Source organism: Ursus maritimus, unplaced genomic scaffold, assembly GCF_017311325.1.
Source record: "Ursus maritimus isolate PB19 unplaced genomic scaffold, ASM1731132v1 scaffold_1, whole genome shotgun sequence".
NCBI classification, from domain to species: Eukaryota; Metazoa; Chordata; class Mammalia; order Carnivora; family Ursidae; genus Ursus; species Ursus maritimus.
Window position 1 is genome coordinate 3,314,267 of NW_024423343.1, and position 19,720 is coordinate 3,333,986.

Genomic DNA, 19,720 nt, shown 5'->3' on the forward strand with positions numbered 1-19,720 from the left:
CCCCGGCGGGATGCCGATTGGCTGCGTGCGGTCAGGTGACGGGGGCGCGTCCCAGGGGGCGAATCATAGAGGCGGGGAGGCGGGCTGCGGCGTGGAGAGCGGGCTCCTTCGCGCGCAGGACCCCGAGCGTGTCAGCCGTAGCTACCACGGCGTCGTTGCAGCGCGGGAAGGTCGGCTCTGCAGAGTCCGGAGCGTGGGTGACGCGCAGTGGGCGGGAGGGGTGCGGGAGCCAGAGCTGAGGAAGGGCTGCCGGAGCCTGGGGCAGCCCGAGGAGCAGGAGCGGGGAGTGGGCTGGAGCTGTGGGAACGTGCCGCCGTGTGACCCCGGAGGGTGGGCACGTGTGACGGTGCTCCACGCTGCCGCCCACAACGGAAGGCAGCCGTGCACGCGCCAGTCTAACTGAGCCCCGAGCACGTGCACCGCTGTGAGCACGTTCACTTACTCACTGACTTGATCTTGGGAACATCAAGTGGGCGCTGTTAGGAGGAAATTGGGGGAAAATTAAGCATCTTGCCCAAGTTCACACCGTGTGAAGGACCAGAATTTGAATTCGGGAATGCTTTGGCAAGAAGTTGAATTTTAATGGGCTTTTCGAAGACTTTCTCAGTTTGATCTCCTGTTGGGGTCCGGACGTTTTCTCTTCCAGCTCTGCAAGCCTCTAGGTTTCTGGGTTCCTTATTTCTGTTCATTCTTGCTTGCAAACTGAGCTCATGTCTTGTCAAATGTAGACATAGCAAAGGACACACCAAAAAAATTTTTGTAAAGATTTGAGAGAGAGAGAGAGAGAGAGAGAGGATGAGGGGCAGAGGGAGAGAGAGAATCTCAAGTAGACCCCATGCTGAGCTCAGAGCCCAAGCTGGGGCTCCATCCCACAACCCTGAGATCATGACCTAAGCCAAAACCGAGAATCCATACTTAACCCACCAAGCCACCCAGGCGCCCCAAGGACACACCAAAATTTAAGAAGCGAAGAGATACACGGAGCTCAAGGACAATCCAAAGAGGATGAAAGGAAAGGGAATTAGGAAAGAACGTCCGAGAACAGATAAGAGTGTAAAGTGCAGCTGAGAGGACATGTGGCAAGTGTCTACCTTATACAAGGATTAGGAGGCTCTGATCCATTTCGTTCAAGAACTTTAGTACGGCAGTGGGGAGAGCGCAGAAAAGTGTGCAGTGAGTTGAGGGATGAATGGAACACGAAAGAATGCAGAATGTGGCCAACCCTTTCCCAAAGGTTGAGAAGGAGCCAAAAAAAGGGGGTACAAGATTAAGGGAAATATTTTAGAGCCTGAACGTGTTTCTATGCCGAAGGGAGGCAGCTGACAAGGACACTGAAGATAAGAGAGAAGAGCTGAAGTCCAGGAGGTGTTGAGAAGGCAAGAGACTAAGAGCAAAGGTGGGTGGGGGAAGTTGAAAGGTAGGGGGCAGTTTTCATTCTCTCAGTCTGCAGGGAAGGCGTGGATGGGAGCAGGAGGGCGCCCAGGGACAGGTGACAAGATGATTCACCCCAAGCCCTTCTTGGACCAACTAGGCATTAGTTAGAGGGTTTGTGTTTCTGGGTCGCTATAGTGAGTGTAGTAGTGGAGTCAGAGAGACAAGATAGTGCCCACATGGCTGGTGACAGACCCCGAGAAGTAACAGAGTACCCGCTTACAGAGGCTGCTGAGGCAGCACCTGTTCTCCTCACTCTCAGTAAACGCAGTGTATGGCGCAACGGGCCACTGCCGCCACAGCTATCCCACGTGGACTGTCAAACAGATGGAACCGAGGAGGACCGGAAGGATGTCTTTATTACCAAGATAAGTGCTCCCGGAAGACCAAACATTTGAGGAATGCTCTCTCCATGAAAGCGACTTAGTGAGCGCCACCGACAGAATTCATGCCCAAGGGCAAAGGTAGCAGAGCGATCAGTGTACATCTTTAACAGAGGAAGCTCTGTAAGGAGATAAGTGGCTGGTTGTTTTTTTTTTTTTTTTTAAGGTAGTTAGGAAACAACAAGTAAAAATAGATGTTGGACAAAAACTATAATCAAGTTTTAAAAACTCAATAGAATTGCCAGGGGTTGGAGGGGGAGGGAAGAAAGAAGAGAACACAGAGGATTTTTAGGGCTGTGAAAGTATTTCGAATGATACAGGCATAACTTGTTTTACTGTTCGATTGTGCTTCTCAGATCATGGTTTTTGTTTTTTGTTTTACAAATTGAAGGTTTAAGATTTCAGTGGAGGAAGTAAGTCATTGCAGAGGGGCTGGAAACAGCAGAACTGGAATTAAAAGTGGAGCCTGAAGATGGGGCTGAATCGCTACAATCTTGTGATCTTGCTGAGAAGACTGTTGAAGAGACAACAGAGGATTCAGGATACTAAGTACATTAGGTGATAAAGCAGCGGCAGGAAGTTCTCCTGTGGGTAAAATGCCATCAAACAGCATCACGTGCGAGAGAAATTGTGAAAAGAAGTCGGTCGATGCAGCAAATTGTTGTCTTATTTTAGAAACCTGTCACAGCCACCACCCTGATCCGTCAGCGGCCACGAACTTCGAGGCGAGAACCTCCTCCAGGGAAAGGATTCTGACTCAGTGAGAGCTCAGATGACAGTGAGCATTCTTTAGCAATAAGGTATATTTAAGGTATGTATGCTGTTCTTTTTAGACCTCATTCTATTGCACAACCAATAGGCTACAGTATTGTGTAAACCTAACTTTTATAGACAGCAGGAAACCAAAAACTTCATTTGACTCGCTTTATTGTGATATTTGCTCTCTTGTGGTGTTCTGGAACCAAACCAGGAATATCGTGGAGGTATCCCTGCGCTATCATAATGGGTACATTTTAGTATATATTTGTGAAAACCCATATAATGTACACCAAGTGTGAACCCCCAGTGAAAACTATGGACTTCGGGTAACAATGTGTCAGTGAAGGTTCATCGGTTGTAACAAGTGTTACATTTGTGGGGTGTCTACAGTGGGAGAGTTTGTGCATGTAGGGGGCAGGGGTATATGGGAACTCTACTCTCCACTCAGTTTTGCTGTGAACCTAAAAGTGCTCCAAAAAATAAAGTCATTTTTTAAGGTTATTTATTTATTTGAGAGCATGTGCGCAAGTTGCAGGGGGAGGTGCAGAGGGAGAGGGAGAAGCAGACTCCCCACTGAGCAGGGAGCCTAATGTGGGGCTCGATCCCAGGAGCCTGGGATCATGACCTGAGCTGAAGGCAGACGCTTCACTGAGACACCCAGGCGCCCCAATACATTCTGTTTAAAAAAGAGTAGACGGGATGAATAGAATAGGCACAAAGAGAAAATTAGTGAGCTGAATGTCTGAGCACAAGAATTCTGTTAGATGATTGCTCAAAAGCAGCAAAGGGATGAAAAACTTGAAAGAGAAGAAAGCTCTATCCAGTACAGTGATTTTCAACAGGGAGAGACTTTTCCCTCCAGGGGACATTTGACAATGCCTAGAAATAATTTTAGTTGTCATACCGGGGGGTAGGTGCTTCTGGGATCTAGTGCGTAGAAGCCACTAACGAACACCCTACAACGCACGGGACCGCCCCCACAACGGCAGGTATCTGGCCCACAGTGTCGCAGTGCTGAGGGTGAGGCCCTGGCGTGCTTCTGCGTTGCCGTTTCGCATCATATTCCTTCTGAGAACTTGGTTCAGAATTTCTTCTAGTGCTAGTCTGCTCGTATGACTTCGTTCCGTTTTTGCATGCATGACGACTGTCTTTATTTTGCCTCCATCTTTGATATTTTCCCTAAAGAATTTTAGCTTGAATATTTGTCTTTTTTCTTTTTTAAGATTTATTTGAGAGAGAGAGAGCATGCATGAGCACAAGCAGGGGAAGCAGCAGAGGGAGAAGCAGACTCTCCACTGAGCAGGGAGCCTGATGTGGGGCTCGATCCCAGGATCCTGGGATCATGACCTGCACCGAAGGCAGATGCTTACCTGACTGAGACACACAGGCGCCTCTTTTTTTTCTTTTAGTAAAGATGTTTCTCCACTGTTTTCTCACTTGTCTTGTTTCCAATGAGAAATCTGCTGTCAGCCTTCCTTACCTCTGTGCCTCTAAGTATCATGTATCTTTATTTCTGGATTGCTTTTAATAGTTCTGCTCTGTCATTGATTTTCAGCAGTTTAGGATGTGATTTGGTACGAAAAGTGGGTTCCATCTGTGTCCCAGACATTTCGTCTGTCTCATTAGAAGACTGTAACCTCAGTTCTGTGTAAATTTTTTGTTTCAGTGGGCAAAAGGGCCCCCAGGAGCAGCATAACCTCTGCAGTGTTATTTGGTGGGCTTGGTTTCCGTGGTGCTGCTGGGGTTCCTGCTGATGGTGGGGAGATGGCACCTTCCCCAGGCTGGGCTGACTGCTGTCTCTCACGGGGGAAAGGGGATCTCAGGTCTGCAGGGAGGAAGAGACTTGTCTGGCTGGGCACTCGTGGTGGGCTTCCAATGGTCTCTGGCTGCCCTAGAGCCTCTATCTAGATAGTGGACACCCTCAGGCCCATGGAGGCCAGAGGTTTTGGGGCCAGGTGCGCATTGTGGAATTCCCTTTGCAGGCGCTCTCTGGCTGCCCTGGTGCCTCTGGACAGGGGACGGTAACCCCAGGCTTGCTGAGACAGAGGCTTCTGGGCTTGGCTGCTTGTGGCAGGTCCTGGATTTTTACTCTTTTGTATTTTTATTTTTTTAAACAGATTTTAGAGAGAGAGCTTGCACATGTGTGAGCAGGGGGAGGGGCAAAGGGAAAGGGAGAGAAGAATCTCAAGCCGACTCCATGCCAAGCGGGGATCCTGACGCAGGGTCCTATCCCATGACCCTGAGATCATGACCTGAACTGAAATCAAGAGTTGGCTCCCAAACCGACCAAGCCACCCAGGTGACCCAGGTTCTGGATTTTAAAAATTCCTATTCGTCTTTGTTCTGGGACACAGTTCATTTGAAATAACTTGATCCTTTTAAGGCTTGCTTTTATTTTTTTATTTTATTTTTTTTTAAAGATTTTATTTATTTATTCGACAGAGATAGAGACAGCCAGCGAGAGAGGGAACACAAGCAGGGACAGTGGGAGAGGAAGAAGCAGGCCCACAGCAGAAGAGCCTGATGTGGGGCTCGATCCCAGATCGCCGGGATCACACCCTGAGCCGAAGGCAGACGCTTAACCACTGTGCCACCCAGGCGCCCCTAAGGCTTGCTTTTAAGATAGTCGGGACTAGTGCAGCCGTTAGTGTCTATTTTTTTGTTACTGGGCTAGTACTCTCCCCAGCGCCCCGTGGACCACAAATCTGTTCTGGTTCGTGGGAATGTAGACTATTCCTGGCCGTGTATGAACTCCAGGGGTCATTTTCTCTTCTCCTTTTGGGTGGTGCTTTCCCCACACACAGGTACACATGCTAGTCAGTATCCAGGGGACGGCCTGAAGGGTCCCCGCTGCAGGTAGGTCTCCAGAGCTGGCTGGCTGTGCAGCCCTCTCTCCTGGGAACTCTGGCTCCTCTGGCCTTCCTGCATAATCAGTTCCATCTCAAGGTCATGCCTGCTGGGTTCCACCTGGGTCTCCCCTTCCCGGGCCGAGGCGATCCCTGAGACCTAGGGTGAGACCCGCCTGGCCTCTGCCTGCTGTCTGACGTCTGAAAACTGTAGTTCTGTCTCCACTGTCAGAGTTTTGCTTGTTCAGATAGGGTTCCCCAGTCCTGTCACCCCATCTTAGATTAGTACAAGTGCCCTCTGTCCTTTCTGTTCTCTTCCTCCTGATGGCTCCTCTTTGCTGTTCTCTTCTGCACTCCGGGAGAATTTATCCAACTTGTCCCCACACCACCGTCTGTTTTTCCAGCATCTGCCCTGCCCTGAGGTGGAGATGTTGTCACGGCTACAGTTTCATCCTATTGTCCTTTCATTTTAGCCTGTTGTCCCCTTAGGACTTTTTGATTCCAAGTCAAAGGTGCAATTCACTGCATTTTCCTAAATATGTGGTTTTCTCCCCTGAAAGTTTCTTTTAATACTACCCTCCATTTCCGATGTCCTGTTCATCCTGTCTGCTCGGTATTTCTTCTCTGCAAGTTTTTTCACAGTCCCACCTCAAGCAAAGCCGACTGTTCAGACTCGGCGGCTGCCGGCTGCCAGAAGGGCGGCTTGCTCACCTGTGTGGCAGCAGGTGTTCTCCTCAGCCGTTGCCTTGCTGGCCGGCATGCCCCGCTTCCAGTGACTTCCAGACAGGACTGTCTTGAGCAGACCTGCTGGTGTACTTGTGCTCTGAAGCTCCGGCTAGACTTACTCAACGTAAGTGATTGCCTTGCAATAAGCCATTCAGTTACTGCGGCATGGCTAAGGCCCTGTGCTCCTCTTGCCACCTGACACCTGGGACGGGCAGGGTTACCTACGGAAGCCTGGGCAAGATGAAGACACCCCAGGAACGGCCCATCTGCCTGTCAGGCACCACGTGAACTGAATCTTGAAAGGAGCCCCGAGGGGTGTGGACCTCATCACAAAGCATGAAAGCACTACTTTGAGGCCAGGCAGGGTCTTCAGGGCAGTGGCTGGCAGAGTGGACAGATGACCAGTAACAATACACTCCTACCCTAAGCACAGGGGGCTGATTCTGGAGGCAGGGGGAAGGGCTTGGTGAAAGGCTGTCTTAGAAAGCCCTCTGGCAGTAAGGTGGGGAGGGTGTGGAGAGGCCATCCCACCAGTTTGTTCTGGTCTCACCGGGGTGTTGGCCAGGTCTTCCTCCACGCCGCTGCTCTTCCTGCATCGACTGTGGTTCTTGTTACGCATCACTGACTGGTCTGGCAAGGCACACACCAAGCACAGCGGGACCCGTGCTCCCTGGATTCCACCTGCTCCCGCTCCACTGAGAACCAGGGAGACAGTTTTCTCTTCTGAGACTAACTGGAGGCTGAAGCCCCTTAGGAAGAGGAAAAAGGCTCTTTACCCATGGTGCTGCACCCACCTTTTGGCTTCTGAACACCACCCTGGGTGGGGGTAGGGGGGGGAGGGAAGGACACAGGTGAACAGCGCTGTTGAGGTTGGAATGAATTTTGAAAGATGTTTGGAAAGAACAAAGGACGAGCGCCACACGGTGCATGGGAGCGATGAGTGGGGAGGAAGGTCAATGCAGTCTGACAGATGATAAAAACCCAACACCGAAACCACAATACAGATGAGTCAGTCCTGCGAGGCCAGAGACGAAGCGGGCTGCAGGGAGGTATTGAGCAGGGAGGGAACACTGCTGGGTGTGCACCATGGACCAAAGGCTGGATGGGGAGGCTACATCAGATGCTACGCCGTTCACGGCTACAGTCTTTCCTGGCCATCGGCCCCTGATGAGTACTTACCCCACCGTCCCTGCAGTGCTGGGGGCCCTGCCCTGTCTCTCCTCCAGCACCGGGAACTCTTGGGCAAGCACTGCTTCTTCCACTGGCCCTGACATAAGCTAAAAAGGGAACTTAAGAACTCTGGCTCAGTGAACTTGGCAATGAAAATGAATGAGCCCTAAAATGGATTTTTTTTAAAAGATTATAATTCAGTTCTTTATACAGCTTAACACGAATAGACATTCTTAACAAGGCAAGGTCCCCAAAAGCCTTCATCAGTGGGCTTTTTGAAGAACTTTTTTCAACAATTCTTTCAATAGATCAGTTTCAGTAACCCACGGAAACCCAGGGCGTAAGTGGGGACTTCAGTGGGCAATATGGAACCCTCTGAATTAGCCGCTCCAAGCTGTTACTTTGTTTGAGGGAGGGCTATGGGAGGGAGGAAAGGGAAGTGACGGGTGCTCTCATTTTACAAGTTCTTTGGCAAAGGAAAAGTAAAATATTATTTTGCTAAGACTATTAGCATTTTACTAGACACAGTTTGATGAAGAATAATGAACTTGCTGCAAACCTGACTTTCCAAGGGGTAACAGTTTTACGTGGATAAAAGTGAAAAAACGCCTGGAATAGACTGTACTAGCTGGAAAAAAAGTCTTGTTAAAGACTGCAATTGGTGGCTAACCAGTTTTACAATTGGTTGGAATTTTACATTAAAAAAATTCTGGTTGATTTTGATAAATCTGCATAAAGTCTGATTTAATAGGAATTTGTGATTTTTTTCATACCAACTTCTTTAAAGAATGTGAGGGGCTGAGTAACAGAGCAAGCCTAGGGAACAGCGGGGCATGTCCTCTGAACAAGTTTAACGCATCTTAGCAATCACCACTGCCTGGGAGTTTGCCCGCCCTCTGGGATTTTTTCTGCTCAACTCCAGAGCCCAGCAGAAGTGCTGTTCAATCTGTTCCTGCTGCTGTAAGAGGAAGACATGCTGGCTTTGCCACCAGGTGGCCTGAGACTCTGATGACTGGTCTGGTTGCGGCTGAGTCATGGGGAAGGATGCTATTGCCTCCTGCACCCACGACAGTGTAGAAGTCCGGGAGACTAAGGGCAGAGGAAAAATATGCCTGGACACTTTGAAACATTTAAACTAGTAAATACTAAGTGTTCCTTTTAAAGACGTTCAAAGTATTTTAGCTACTGCAAATAGTCTGAACCAGCTCTTCGCCGTTTTCTCATGAACTTCTGTACTGCAGCCACTGCCCTAGCAGGTGCACAGCCTGGCGTAAGTCGGGAGAAACCATCAACAGCCCTCTAAGGCTCTCAGTGCTTGTGGATGATAGTGATAAAACAGGGGGTCTTGGGACGCCTGGGTGGCTCAGTTGGTTAAGCATCTGCCTTCAGCTCAGGTCATGATCCCAGGGTCCTGGGATCGAGTCCCGCATCGGGCTCCCTGCTCAGCAGGAAGCCTGCTTCTCCCTCTCCCACTCCCCCTGCTTGTGTTCCCTCTCTCGCTGTCTCTCTGTCAAATAAATAAATAAAATCTTAAAAAACAAACAAAACAGGGGGTCTTGTTAAGCAGAACCCAAGACACTGCACCCTGGGCCAGGGCTCTGCAACAATCCAAATACAGTGATGAAAATAACACAGAAGATGAGCAAGGAACACAGCCAGATCAGCACTTAACGTTGGAGTCATACACTCGCCTGGCTCCTTATGAAGACTGCAAAGGGACGTAACTTGCAGGTGGTGTGTCTGAGGAAAGGTAAGACGGGAGACGTGAGGCTTTTCCTTCTGACAGGTCTATCCTGAACTGTTTCCTTCTGAGCGTGCTTGAAAAACATGCTGCTGACCTACCAAATCCTAAGCAGCAGAGTTATGGGGACGCAAGTGGACATCGGAGAAGTCCCAGAGCTTCACGTCCCCAGGGCCTGCTCCCTTCCTGCCTGGCTCCAGGCCTGGCTCCGTATACCCACCCCTGGCAGACGGGAAATCATCAACTATCACCAGCCTGGTGGAGCACATGAACTAGAACCACAAGTGTTCCTGTGACCTGAGTGGGGAGGAGACGCCAAGAAACCAAAAAGCCTGGAAGTCAGGGTTCTGCAGCCACTAAAAGAGGCCGTGGGCCCCGCTGGCCAAGTAGGCAGCACAGTATCAGTTCTCCACTGTGATGGGCCAGGCTGGGTGCACTCTTAACAAAAGGGGGAAGGGGCAGGGCCCTGAGAGATTTCCATTGGACAGAAAGGGATGATCCCGTCATGTGGACAGGTCATTTTTGAAGAATTACTGGATCTCTAATAAGTAAAGTATTTCTCTTCTGTGCAAACATTTTGAGGTCAGAGTTCACAACAGCTGTCCCTTCCAGTCCTTTACCTAAAATATACATACTTCCATTCAACTGTGGGCGCTGATGTCACTTCTTCACCTCCATCTGGACCACCAGCTGTGCAGCCTGGGAGCTGCCCAGACAGCTGTGAGGTGCGTCATGACTCAGGCCCAGGATTGCCCGGGCAGAGAACTGTGTGTCCTGCGCCAGAGGCAGAACTCAGGCGTGTGGACAGGCCAGCTGCTGGTCTGCTGACCCACCTAGCAGAGGCCAGCCCTAGGTCCAGCTGACCGGGTTCCTGTGAAACCGGGCAGAGCTCCAATTAAACGTGTGTAAGCTGCAGCACCTCCCCCAGGCTTTCAGGAGGTGAGATTACTGTTGTCTTCTCACAGGCCCTGAGCCTCCAAGATGCCACCGTGCCCTTGATCTAGCCCCGCTCTTCCTGCTCTGTGCACCAGCAGACCATCAGTCAGGCCCCCCTCAATCTAACGCGTACAATTCCTGATTACAAATGGGAAACAAGGCCTACATTCCTTCCCTGCCGATCTCCAGGAAGACTAATCTCATACTCAGAGATTTATTATAAATTAAGAACAACCATCCAGACTGGGTAGATGGAAGACGAGGGAATCCAGAGCTCAAAGGAGGCTGTCAGTTAAACTTGAGTGTGCCAGGCAGGCAGCAGATGAAAACCATACATTTATTTTGCATTTGATTTCACTCATTCAGATGTCTAAATACTGGAGTAAATCCATTTGCCTCTTTAGTGTTCTTACTCTGAAGTGCAGTGGCCTGACCAAATATGGCTATATGCTGCTGCCGATTCCCGGCCCTCCAAGGCCTAGGGGGCTCCCTCGAGACGGCCCAGAACCGCAGCAGATTCAGAAGGCCACAGGTACGGTCTCAGTGACATCAGACATCGGTGGGCTGATTCGCGAGGTATCTCTCCCATCCCTCAGGACACGAGGGTCTCTCTCTCTGGCACTGCCCACTGGCTCACAACCACAAGACTGCTGTGGGAACACCAAGCCCCTGGCTAGTCTGGGCTCCAGCCAGTTTCCTCCGGGCAGCATGTGAGAAGGGGCTCCCTTTTTTTCTTTTTCAAAAATCATCCTGATCTAGCTTCAAAGGGTTCTAAAACTTCCTCGCCCCATCTGGACCCAAAAGCAAGAGCTGATTTTTAAAAGTCAAATTCTCGTTTCATTTGGACAGAAGGAATAATGTCTTTCATATTTTCTTTGTATTTCTCTTCAATAGTTGCTTGACCCAACATCTTTCTGTCTGCTCTATACAATGAAAATACAAACTAAATGAGAATAGAAAAAAATAATTAAAGCATTAAATTGTACAAATTACAAATCTGTTCCAAAATATACTTACATTAAATAAAATACGCATTTCAGTAAGAGATCTACAGTGAATGACTATGCATTCTGGGAAGCTTCACGACATCTAGGCAGGGCCAACATCCGTGGGAGGAGCTAAGAGAATTTGCATCCAATCACAGTATGTAGCGGGTTTCTTATCGCCCCTCTGCGAGCTACACTGAGCACATCATCAGCATCACTTGTGCGGGGAAGGATTTTGTTTGGGAAAAGGGGAAGAAGCAAGCGCTAGCCTCAATTCTGAGTTCATTACAACTTCTCAGGAATCTCATCAATAGCCTATACAGTACAGTTTCCAAAAAGTAAACATGTTAAGGGAAGCAGACAACTCTTTAGAACCCCAAACACATTTTCTTGCTGTATTTATGTGGGACTCTCCATCTACAATGGGCAGTCGTGAAGAGGTTCTTCCTTGGGACAGCATGGTCACAGATGTCGATGACCCTGTGGGTCTCAGGGGAGTGCGAGGACTGGGGAGGGGGGCTCCCTCTTGGTTGAGGTTGGAGACAAGCCTACAACACAGTCCACAGCCCCACCATCTCCTCCTCCTATCATCTGGCATAGCGCTTAATGTAGTCTTCCACTTTATTCCGGAAGTCCTCCTGTGGAGGGATCAGGGAGAGAAAGAAGAAGGGGGAGCGCATTAGCGAGGGAAACATTTCCAGAACAAGTGCCACCCACCCCAGCTGAGGAGCCGCTGTGAGCTCTCAAGAGCGTATGAAGGACTTGGCCTCCAACCCCCCCTCCCCACTCAGCTGCCAAGGCTGCAGGACAATCAGAGGCCTGAGGAGTGGGGTCCCTCTCCCTACTACTCCAGGGGACTGGTGCACACAGGACGCTGCGTGCAGGGCACGGGGCACTGTGCTGGGAGGGCTGGGGGTAGGGACCCAAACAAAGAAGCTCTGAGCGGAAGGCAGCCTAAGACCCTTTGTTTGCAGATGGGGAGAGTGAGGCCCAGAGTGTGGTCGAGGTGACAATGTAGGTCAGGATAGGGCTCTTGACCTCAGCTGGGGATAAGTCAGAGCTGCTGTTCTCCAAAGACCCCTGTGTCCAGATATGTCTTCCTAGAACCCCCAGACCATGCTGCCTATTTAAAAGGTGCCCACTTTTCATGGTGCGAGTGCAGCCCATCACCTGAGTGACTACCTTGCCCAGAAGCAGTGGCTTTGCTGTAGAGCTCCCTGCCCAGGCATCAGGCAGAGGCCACCTGGGTGCCTGGCCTGATTCCTCGGGTGAAAAGAGGCAGTGTGGCCCTTGGTGTCTCCAGGCCAGCATGGGCAGGAAAGTGTCCCAGGAGCGCCCCTCAGTCTTTTCTAATGTTAGGAACTAAGTTCCTTGGCTTTGCAGGACTGGGCAAGGGCCCCTGGGGCCACATGTGCCATGAGGGACTTGGAGCTTGCCCACCTCAGAACACATGTATTCAGTGTTCAAGGACGCTGTGATCTGACAGGTGGAACTCAACCCTCTTACTCCTACCACGCAGCTGCTGGGTCACCGATGTCCATGAGGTTACACTGCTTCAGTCCCATCATGTGACAGGTAACACCACCCGCCACACCGCCCAGAGAACACAGCTAAGCCCCTGGCAGGTGCTGCGCTGGCTGCACCTCTTGTGGCCAGTCCTTGCCTGGAGTGGCGCCTCCTCCAGAGGATGCGCCTAGAAGGGGCGGGGCACCAAGCGGGCTGCCTCTTCTGCCACTTAATTCACATGGTGACCCTTTCAAGGTCAGGGTAGGTTCCTGGTTTGAAGTCTGAAAATGGTTTGGTGGCTTGCCTGCTGTCTCAGGCGAGGAAGTGGAGAGCTGCTGAGCCTGCGCTTGCGGACAGGACTGCATTCAGAGGCTCCCACGAGCCCTGACTTGGCCATTTCCACAGCACCCAGAAGCCAACGGTACCGTCAGCTGCTAAGGAGCCACAGCTCACAGGATGTGAAGTGAAGACCCCACAGGCACTGCTGCCCCCATCCGGACCTCGGTGCTCAGTCTCACCCCCTTTGCTCTCTCCTGGCCCTGGACAAAGCTCAGAGCCCATGGCCTCCAGAAGCCCTCTGTCCTCAGCCTCTGCTGCCTCCCACTCCCTCCTCTGCCTGAGCCCACAGAGCAGAGCCCACATGAAGACTCGGGGGCCAGACTGCCTGGGTTCACATCTTGGGCTCTGCCCCTTCCTGCCAAGTCTCTTACCTCCATGCTCCTTCCTCAGGAGCAGATTAGGGATAACAAGAGTCCCTCCCTTGTGGAGATGTCAGGAGAATAAATGCACTCCAGGAAGTGGGTGGGACAGGGCCTGGGAGGGCCACCCAAGGATGCTGCTGCTTTTGCATTGCCGCTGTCCTACTCTACTCACGCCAGCCTGTGTGCTCTTCCTCAACACCCCTAGCACATTCCTGCCTTAGGGCCTTTGCACTACTGTAATACTGTCCAGAATACTCCTGCCCGATATCCATTTGGTTCACATCAGATCTCTACTCACATCTTGTCAGAAAGGCCTTCTCTGAGCACCCTACATAAAGCAGCAAAACCCATCAGTGCTCCCCGCCCCCAGGCCCCCATCCCCCTCACGTTATGTTTGCTTGTCTATGCTCTGCCTCCACCCACTAGCATGTCTGCTCCATGGTGACAGGGACTGTCCATTCATCAATCATCCTGAGCATTAGCACCTCACCTGGCACTTTAGTGGCCACCAGTCAAACTTGGGATGAACAATGAGCACGAAATAAAGTAAGGAGAAAGTTCAGTAAATGTCATCATGACTCAGCATGAGGACGGGCATGGGGCTGGGGCACTTCTTAGAATTCATGTGAAGGCATCACTGTCTGGAGGATTTTAGGTCCATCTTACTGGGGCTAACAGTTTAAAAATGCAAGTCTTCCCCTTATTTCATACAAAGAGCAGGAAGCAACCTTCGAAGAAAAATAAAAGGATAGACAATTTATAACAGGTCTTTCTCTACCTGGCCCTGTAAGAGTATTCCCATCATTATCGATTTCTTTCCCTGACTCGGCTTACAAGACACGGTGCTTAGTGGGGAAGTCCAAGTCAGGGACAGTGACAATGTGAATGGAGCTGCCTGAAAAGGTACTGGGGCGGGGGGGGGCAGGAGAGCACCTGCAAGGGCTTATCATCGCAGTGGACAAACCACAGCTGTGCCAGGCAGCGAGCCAGCACAGGTGGTGCGGGGGGCTGACAGCCGCGGGCGGGTGATGCCGTGAGAGCGGCTGCCCGTGCCCAGAGCCGCCTGACACCACAGCGCATCGGCTGAAGCCCTCTGCTGCTCCCAGCCTCCTCTGCCTGAGCAGAAGCACCCACTGACCCTGCAGTCCCACTGACGGCCCACTGGTCCCTGCTGTGCCTCCGCATGGTTTGTGAGCCTGTGCTGGGCGACACGGCCCTCGCGGTGCCCGCTCTTTAGTTGTAGTAAACATCACAGACAGCACATTTAAAACGCCCCCCACTCTGGCGCATAGCAGGTGTCACATAAACATAGCACCGCTCTTCAGCACGGTATTTAGAACCAGGTCAATGGCATTTAGAACTTTATAGATTCAAGTTAGGTGTTGGGTAACAGCCTTGGGTGGCTGATTTCTGGGGTGGTGAGGATTCACCGGGAATCTGGTTCAGAAAATGAAACTTGAGGCTCTATGACTAAACCAAATTAGCCCTGCAGGGCTGTCTGCTGAGGCCTAACTGGCCCCAAGTGAAGCTGTACAACCTCTACCAGCCTTGTTCCGATGCCAGGGCCACCTCCCAGACTCCTGCTCCTAACACCCAGTCCGTGCACTTTTAAGGATGTGTGTAAAGGGGGTATTTATTGCGTTATCATTTGTAGTTGGGGAAAAAAAAACCCATGGGGAAAACATGAGTGCCCACCACTCACAGAATGGTTGAAAAAAGTACGGTAGAGCCACTTCATGGACTATCAGCTCCTAAAATGAGTAATGGTTTATGCACTGATTTGGAAGAAAAAAGTTTTTTAAAAAAAAAAGGGAACTAAGGATTAATAATAAACAGGATCCCATTATTCTGGATGGAAACCAAATGGGCACGCGTGTGCACAGGCACACTGGAAGGACCTGAGGATGTGAACACTGTAGCCCCATACTGTTAATAAGATAAAGTAGCAGTGGCCTGTTTTAAATCCCTCAGATTGAATTCTACTGGGAAATCACATCTAATAAAAACGCTTCTGTCTGACCTTGGGTCAAATACTCTACTGAGACTACTCACGTTCATCACAACACACTACTTATCAGTTGCTTTCAATTCCAGGCATGGACCTACCATTCTGAGCCTTGTATCTGGCTGAGCGAGAGCCAGTCATCTTCTTAGCAAATCCATCACCCTCGAACGCTACCACTAGCTTACCTTGTCCCTCAAATGATGTTCTGCAGCTTCAATATTCAGCGGATCGTCAAAATTCAAAAGATCCTTAAAAAGAGAGAAACTCAAAGTAAACAATGGAAAGAATGTGTTTTTCTGCTGTCCTAAGTCTTCATTTTCTAATCAAAAAACAGGAGAACCCAGAGAGTAGAGAGTCCATTACGGATCGCGGTTCCTGTGACGGAAGCGCACGGTCTGTGTGGGTACTTCCTGCACGCTGGTCAACGGCTGACTGAAGGTCGCCATGTTCACATGAACTGTCCAGAGTCGGGTGAAATGGAGGCCAGTGATATCACATTAAGTTCTAATGTTATTTTTGATAAAGAACCACTCTCATTACAAGCATTTCCAAATAAAAATCCCATTCTTTTTTCCTCAAAAATTCATTTCTTCTTTTAATTTTTTTTTTTTTAAGATTTTATTTATTTATTTGACAGAGAGACAGCCAGCGAGAGAGGGAACACAAGCGGGGGGAGTGGGAAAGGGAGAAGCAGGCTTCCAGCGGAGGAGCCTGATGTGGGGCTCGATCCTGGGATGCCAGGATCACGCCCTGAGCCGAAGGCAGACGCCCAACGACTGAGCCACCCAGGCGCCCCATTTCTTCTTTTAATTTGTGATGAACATCTTTGCCTCTCTAAGTCTGTGGTTTCCACGCTGACCTTAACCAGATCTTCTCTTTTTATTCCCCTTCACGACACGGCACTCATACCCAGCAGGGATGGCGTATGAAGCCTGAGTGCAGGACAGCGCCAGGAGGCCTCTGTCCCCCTTTCTACCTTAGAAAACCCTGGGGGGCGCCTGGTTGGCTCAGTCCTTGGAGCGTGTGATTCTTGATCTCAGGGTTGTGAGTCTGAGCCCCATGTTGGGTGTAGAAATACTTAAAAAAAAAAAAAAATCTTAAAAAGAAATGGAATGGCTATTCCCCTCTCCCCACAAGAAACACCATGGATTTCAAATCGGATGCCATGCCTTATCTTTATACCGCCTACTCCCCTTCTTAAACACCAACGTAGTGAGATTTGTTCTTAAGAGAAGTCATTGCTTTCCAGAAACATCGATGGTCACTGTAAAGACAACGGTACTTCTGCTCAGGAGAAATGTTAAATTTGGGGACTGTATTTCTGATTTGGAAATAAATATGGGGTATGACCAATATGCTCCAAATACAGCAAGGAAATCTCTTAATTCTCTATAATCACTTGTAAAGTTGATCAGACTTCAAGTCCTAGAAACAGGCAAAAGTATTAAAGCACACAGATGAGATAGCCAGTGCATATAAAGACCACCAGACACACAAAATTCCTTATCTTCCTTACCATATTTCTGACCTAAAATGAATACATTGGCTGGAATAACCATTACAGGTTTAATCAGCAATTTTGGTTGGCTCTCTAGTATTTGGAGCACTGGAGAGATGGGGACTGCACCAGATTAAAGGCTAAATCAATGAAAAAGCAGCCCGACCTGTTGGGCAGACTTTAAATCATGCTGCACCCTTCACAGCTCCAGAAGTAAAACCGTGCACATCCATGACAAAGCCAAACCAGAATCACAACAAAACGCGGGCACTACCTTCCCAGGGGGTTACGGGAGGGCCCGAAGCCAGAAGTGTCGGGCTTGCTGCTTATGCTACAGGAGTCACCTGGGACAACAGATGAGAAGGCAAAGGGAGGCAGGGCCTTTGGGGGGGTCTAATTTTGAAGCTCTTGCTGCCAGTAAGAGCAAGAGCACTGCGACCTCGGATGGCAGCCTGGCCCCGGGTGCCGGCACTGTGTCAGCACACCTGCTGTGGGCCAGGAAGCTGCCCCTCCAACGACCCGCCATCCCGTGGGCTGGCCAGGGTAGGCTCGCTTTCATGGAGGGTCAAGTTTTATCAAAAGTAGCACAACTCCCTGCCCTGCCCTGCAGACAGAGTCCCTGAAGCTTCTTTCTTTTAAAGCTCTTTTATGATCAAAAAGCAAAAACTCAAAAGAATAATATTATATTAAAAAAATCCAAACAGCAGCTTTTGGCTTCTCCCTATACCCCTCTTGCCCCTCCAGCCCCTGCCTGTAATGTGCTGTTTTCTGCAGACAGCAAACTTCAGCAGCTCGTCACTGAGGAGAGAACGGGTCTGTGGTTCTGGTTTATGAAAAGCCTAGAGGTCAGGTGACCACACACTCCTTCACCCAAGCCAGGAGGACACCTGGGAGGGAAGGGGCTGCTGGCGAGGGCAGACACGGAGCAGCAGGGCCAGGCCAGGTGCCCCCAGGGGAAGAGCCCCCCACGTGGAGAAGGCTGCAGCAAACGGCCCGGGCCCCAGCACTCCCTTCCCTGATGACTCCCCAGGTGCCACCCCAAAGGCCCCCCCAGCTCCCATCTCACTGTTCCTCTGGCTCATATAAATCTGACAGAAAGGAGGAGTGTAGCGTGTACAGGGTGCTGTTTTTAACCCCTCTAGGTTATCCTTAATGTGATGTTTAAAAACAGTAGTCAGAGGACTCAAGAAAAACTTGAGATTCTGGTCAATATACTTACAGTAAACAAAGAGTTTAATCCCCAAACAACATCCTGGAATGAGAAAGAAAGAAGAAAACAAGTTTCAGGCTCCCATGCACTTAGTGTTTCAAACCTATGACCAAGAAGTACGTATCGTGCCAGGTCAGAACTGATCTTTGGCACGCTGTTTCTCCTAAGACAGAAACTGAAAACAACTTCTCCAATGTGACAACAGGCGCTGGGAAATTTGGAGATGAGTAGTCACAGGTAGTAAATACAGAATCAAGGACGACATAAGTGCCCAAGGAGCCCACAGGCTGTCTGCTCAGGAGAACCCCAACTTACATCCCTCTTCTTCGTCACTTCCCACTACAGTTCGGGACTTCTGAACAGTCATCTTTACAACACAATCTGCTATTTCTGCATCTGTGTCCTCTGGGGGACTGCAGATAAGCTAATTACCCATGGTCCCACAGGCCTCTAACAATTTTGCTCTAATTACTTAAAAAAAAAAAGTGGAGGACCGATAAACACTTCCTAACGTTCAAAGATCAGAAATTCTCATTAAAACAAAATGGAAAACCAGTGTGTTCTCTCTGGACTGACCTGTCATCTGTGACTCAACCACAAATTTCCTCTCAGCCTTCCTCATCATCAGCTTGAGTCTTGTGTTTTTTAGGCTGATTCTCAGCCCCGGCTGATACTCAGCTAGTTGGCAATTTTAATCGCCCCCTCTGCTTTGTCTCAGCCATCCACCTGTGTCCTTTTGGGGTGAGCTGAACCTGGGGCTGGAGCTGGGGGTGAACACATGTTCTTTGTCTGGTGGAGAGGTTAGACAGACAGGCCTGTCAGCAGAACTTCCATACAAGTGTTCCCACAGAGGAACCAGCAAGGAGGAGATGCTTCCCAGAGGAAGTGGGGCCTGCTGGGTAGAGGGACAACAGGAGGGAGCACCTTCCAGGTAGAGGGACCCCTGTGCCAAAGCTAAGTCTTAAGTGGGCAAGACATGTCCAGGGTGTGGCGAGAAGACAGGCCAGGCTCCGGTGGCAATAGAGAGCACACCTTGGGAGGATCCAGTCAGACCTGTAGGACATCTGCAGTGTCCTCCTCACTCTGGCGGAGGGCCCCAAACTCCTTCCCTGTGTTCTTCCCCCAAAGTGCCTACTTGGTGATATTCAATGACAGTGCCTACACACCAGAGTTTGCACCTGCCGCCCATGAGGTGTGGTCACGTAAAGAACTAGACCTGGTCCAGGATCGATGCAGTCACTGGTGGGCTGCTGTGACCCATGCACACCTCTCTGGGCCTCAGTGTCCTCCTTTAAGAGCAGTGGGGCTGCCTAAGAGCAGGGGGTGGGAGTGAGGACAGTCTCTAAGAGGTGAAGCAGGAAGTTGGCATATAAGGAATGAGGTCAGTTTATCCACAGAAGGTCTTTTCAAAGGCAGGGACTACAGAGTTGAACTGTGAAGGATGGCGGGGAGAGAAAGCCTGGCACATGTGTGCAGGGCAGGGCCCAGGCCTGTCCAGTTCCGCTCAGGCTTCCCCTTGTGGCCCGAAGGACAACATCCGATGCAGCATCTCCGGTGGTTTTGTGTTTGGTGCAGAGGACGACTTACAAATGGTTTTAGTTCGGACGACTTTTGTAATCCATGCATGACTGAGCCAAAGTTAACACGTGTGCAAAAATGTTGCTCCTGAGACAGAGACAGAGAGGAAGATGGCATTGTGCGATGTGCCAGGCAGTCTGCGAGCGTCACGAACTCGCTGCTTTGACACCCATAACCCTTTCAGGCTGACCTGGGACAACTGTCAGCCACAGAGGAGGAGGACACAGTCACCAGGGAAGACGGG

General features: G+C 50.3%; 1 protein-coding gene and 1 long non-coding RNA gene across 5 annotated transcripts in view; one reads left to right on the forward strand and one right to left on the reverse strand.

Moving 5' to 3' along the window:
- Positions 1-1,184: 1,184 nt before the first annotated feature.
- Positions 1,185-15,410, forward strand: LOC103662624. Its single transcript, XR_568503.2, has 3 exons — positions 1,185-1,937; positions 2,206-2,625; positions 15,280-15,410. It is a non-coding gene; the product is annotated as an uncharacterized LOC103662624 (long non-coding RNA).
- UBE2F (ubiquitin conjugating enzyme E2 F (putative)) overlaps positions 10,989-19,720 on the reverse strand; it is a 54,464-nt gene continuing 45,732 nt past the window's right edge. For 2 of the 4 annotated variants that reach the window (XM_040638661.1, XM_040638658.1), the window contains 4 exons: positions 19,486-19,563; positions 17,908-17,940; positions 15,376-15,438; positions 10,989-11,616 (listed from right to left, as the gene is read on the reverse strand). In XM_040638661.1, coding sequence (XP_040494595.1) covers positions 11,566-11,616; positions 15,376-15,438; positions 17,908-17,940; positions 19,486-19,563 — 225 coding nt within the window. In that variant the 3' untranslated portion in view covers positions 10,989-11,565. The remainder of the gene's footprint in view (positions 11,617-15,375; positions 15,439-17,907; positions 17,941-19,485; positions 19,564-19,720) is intronic. The other 2 variants (XM_040638668.1, XM_040638665.1) reach the window with 1 other exon arrangement.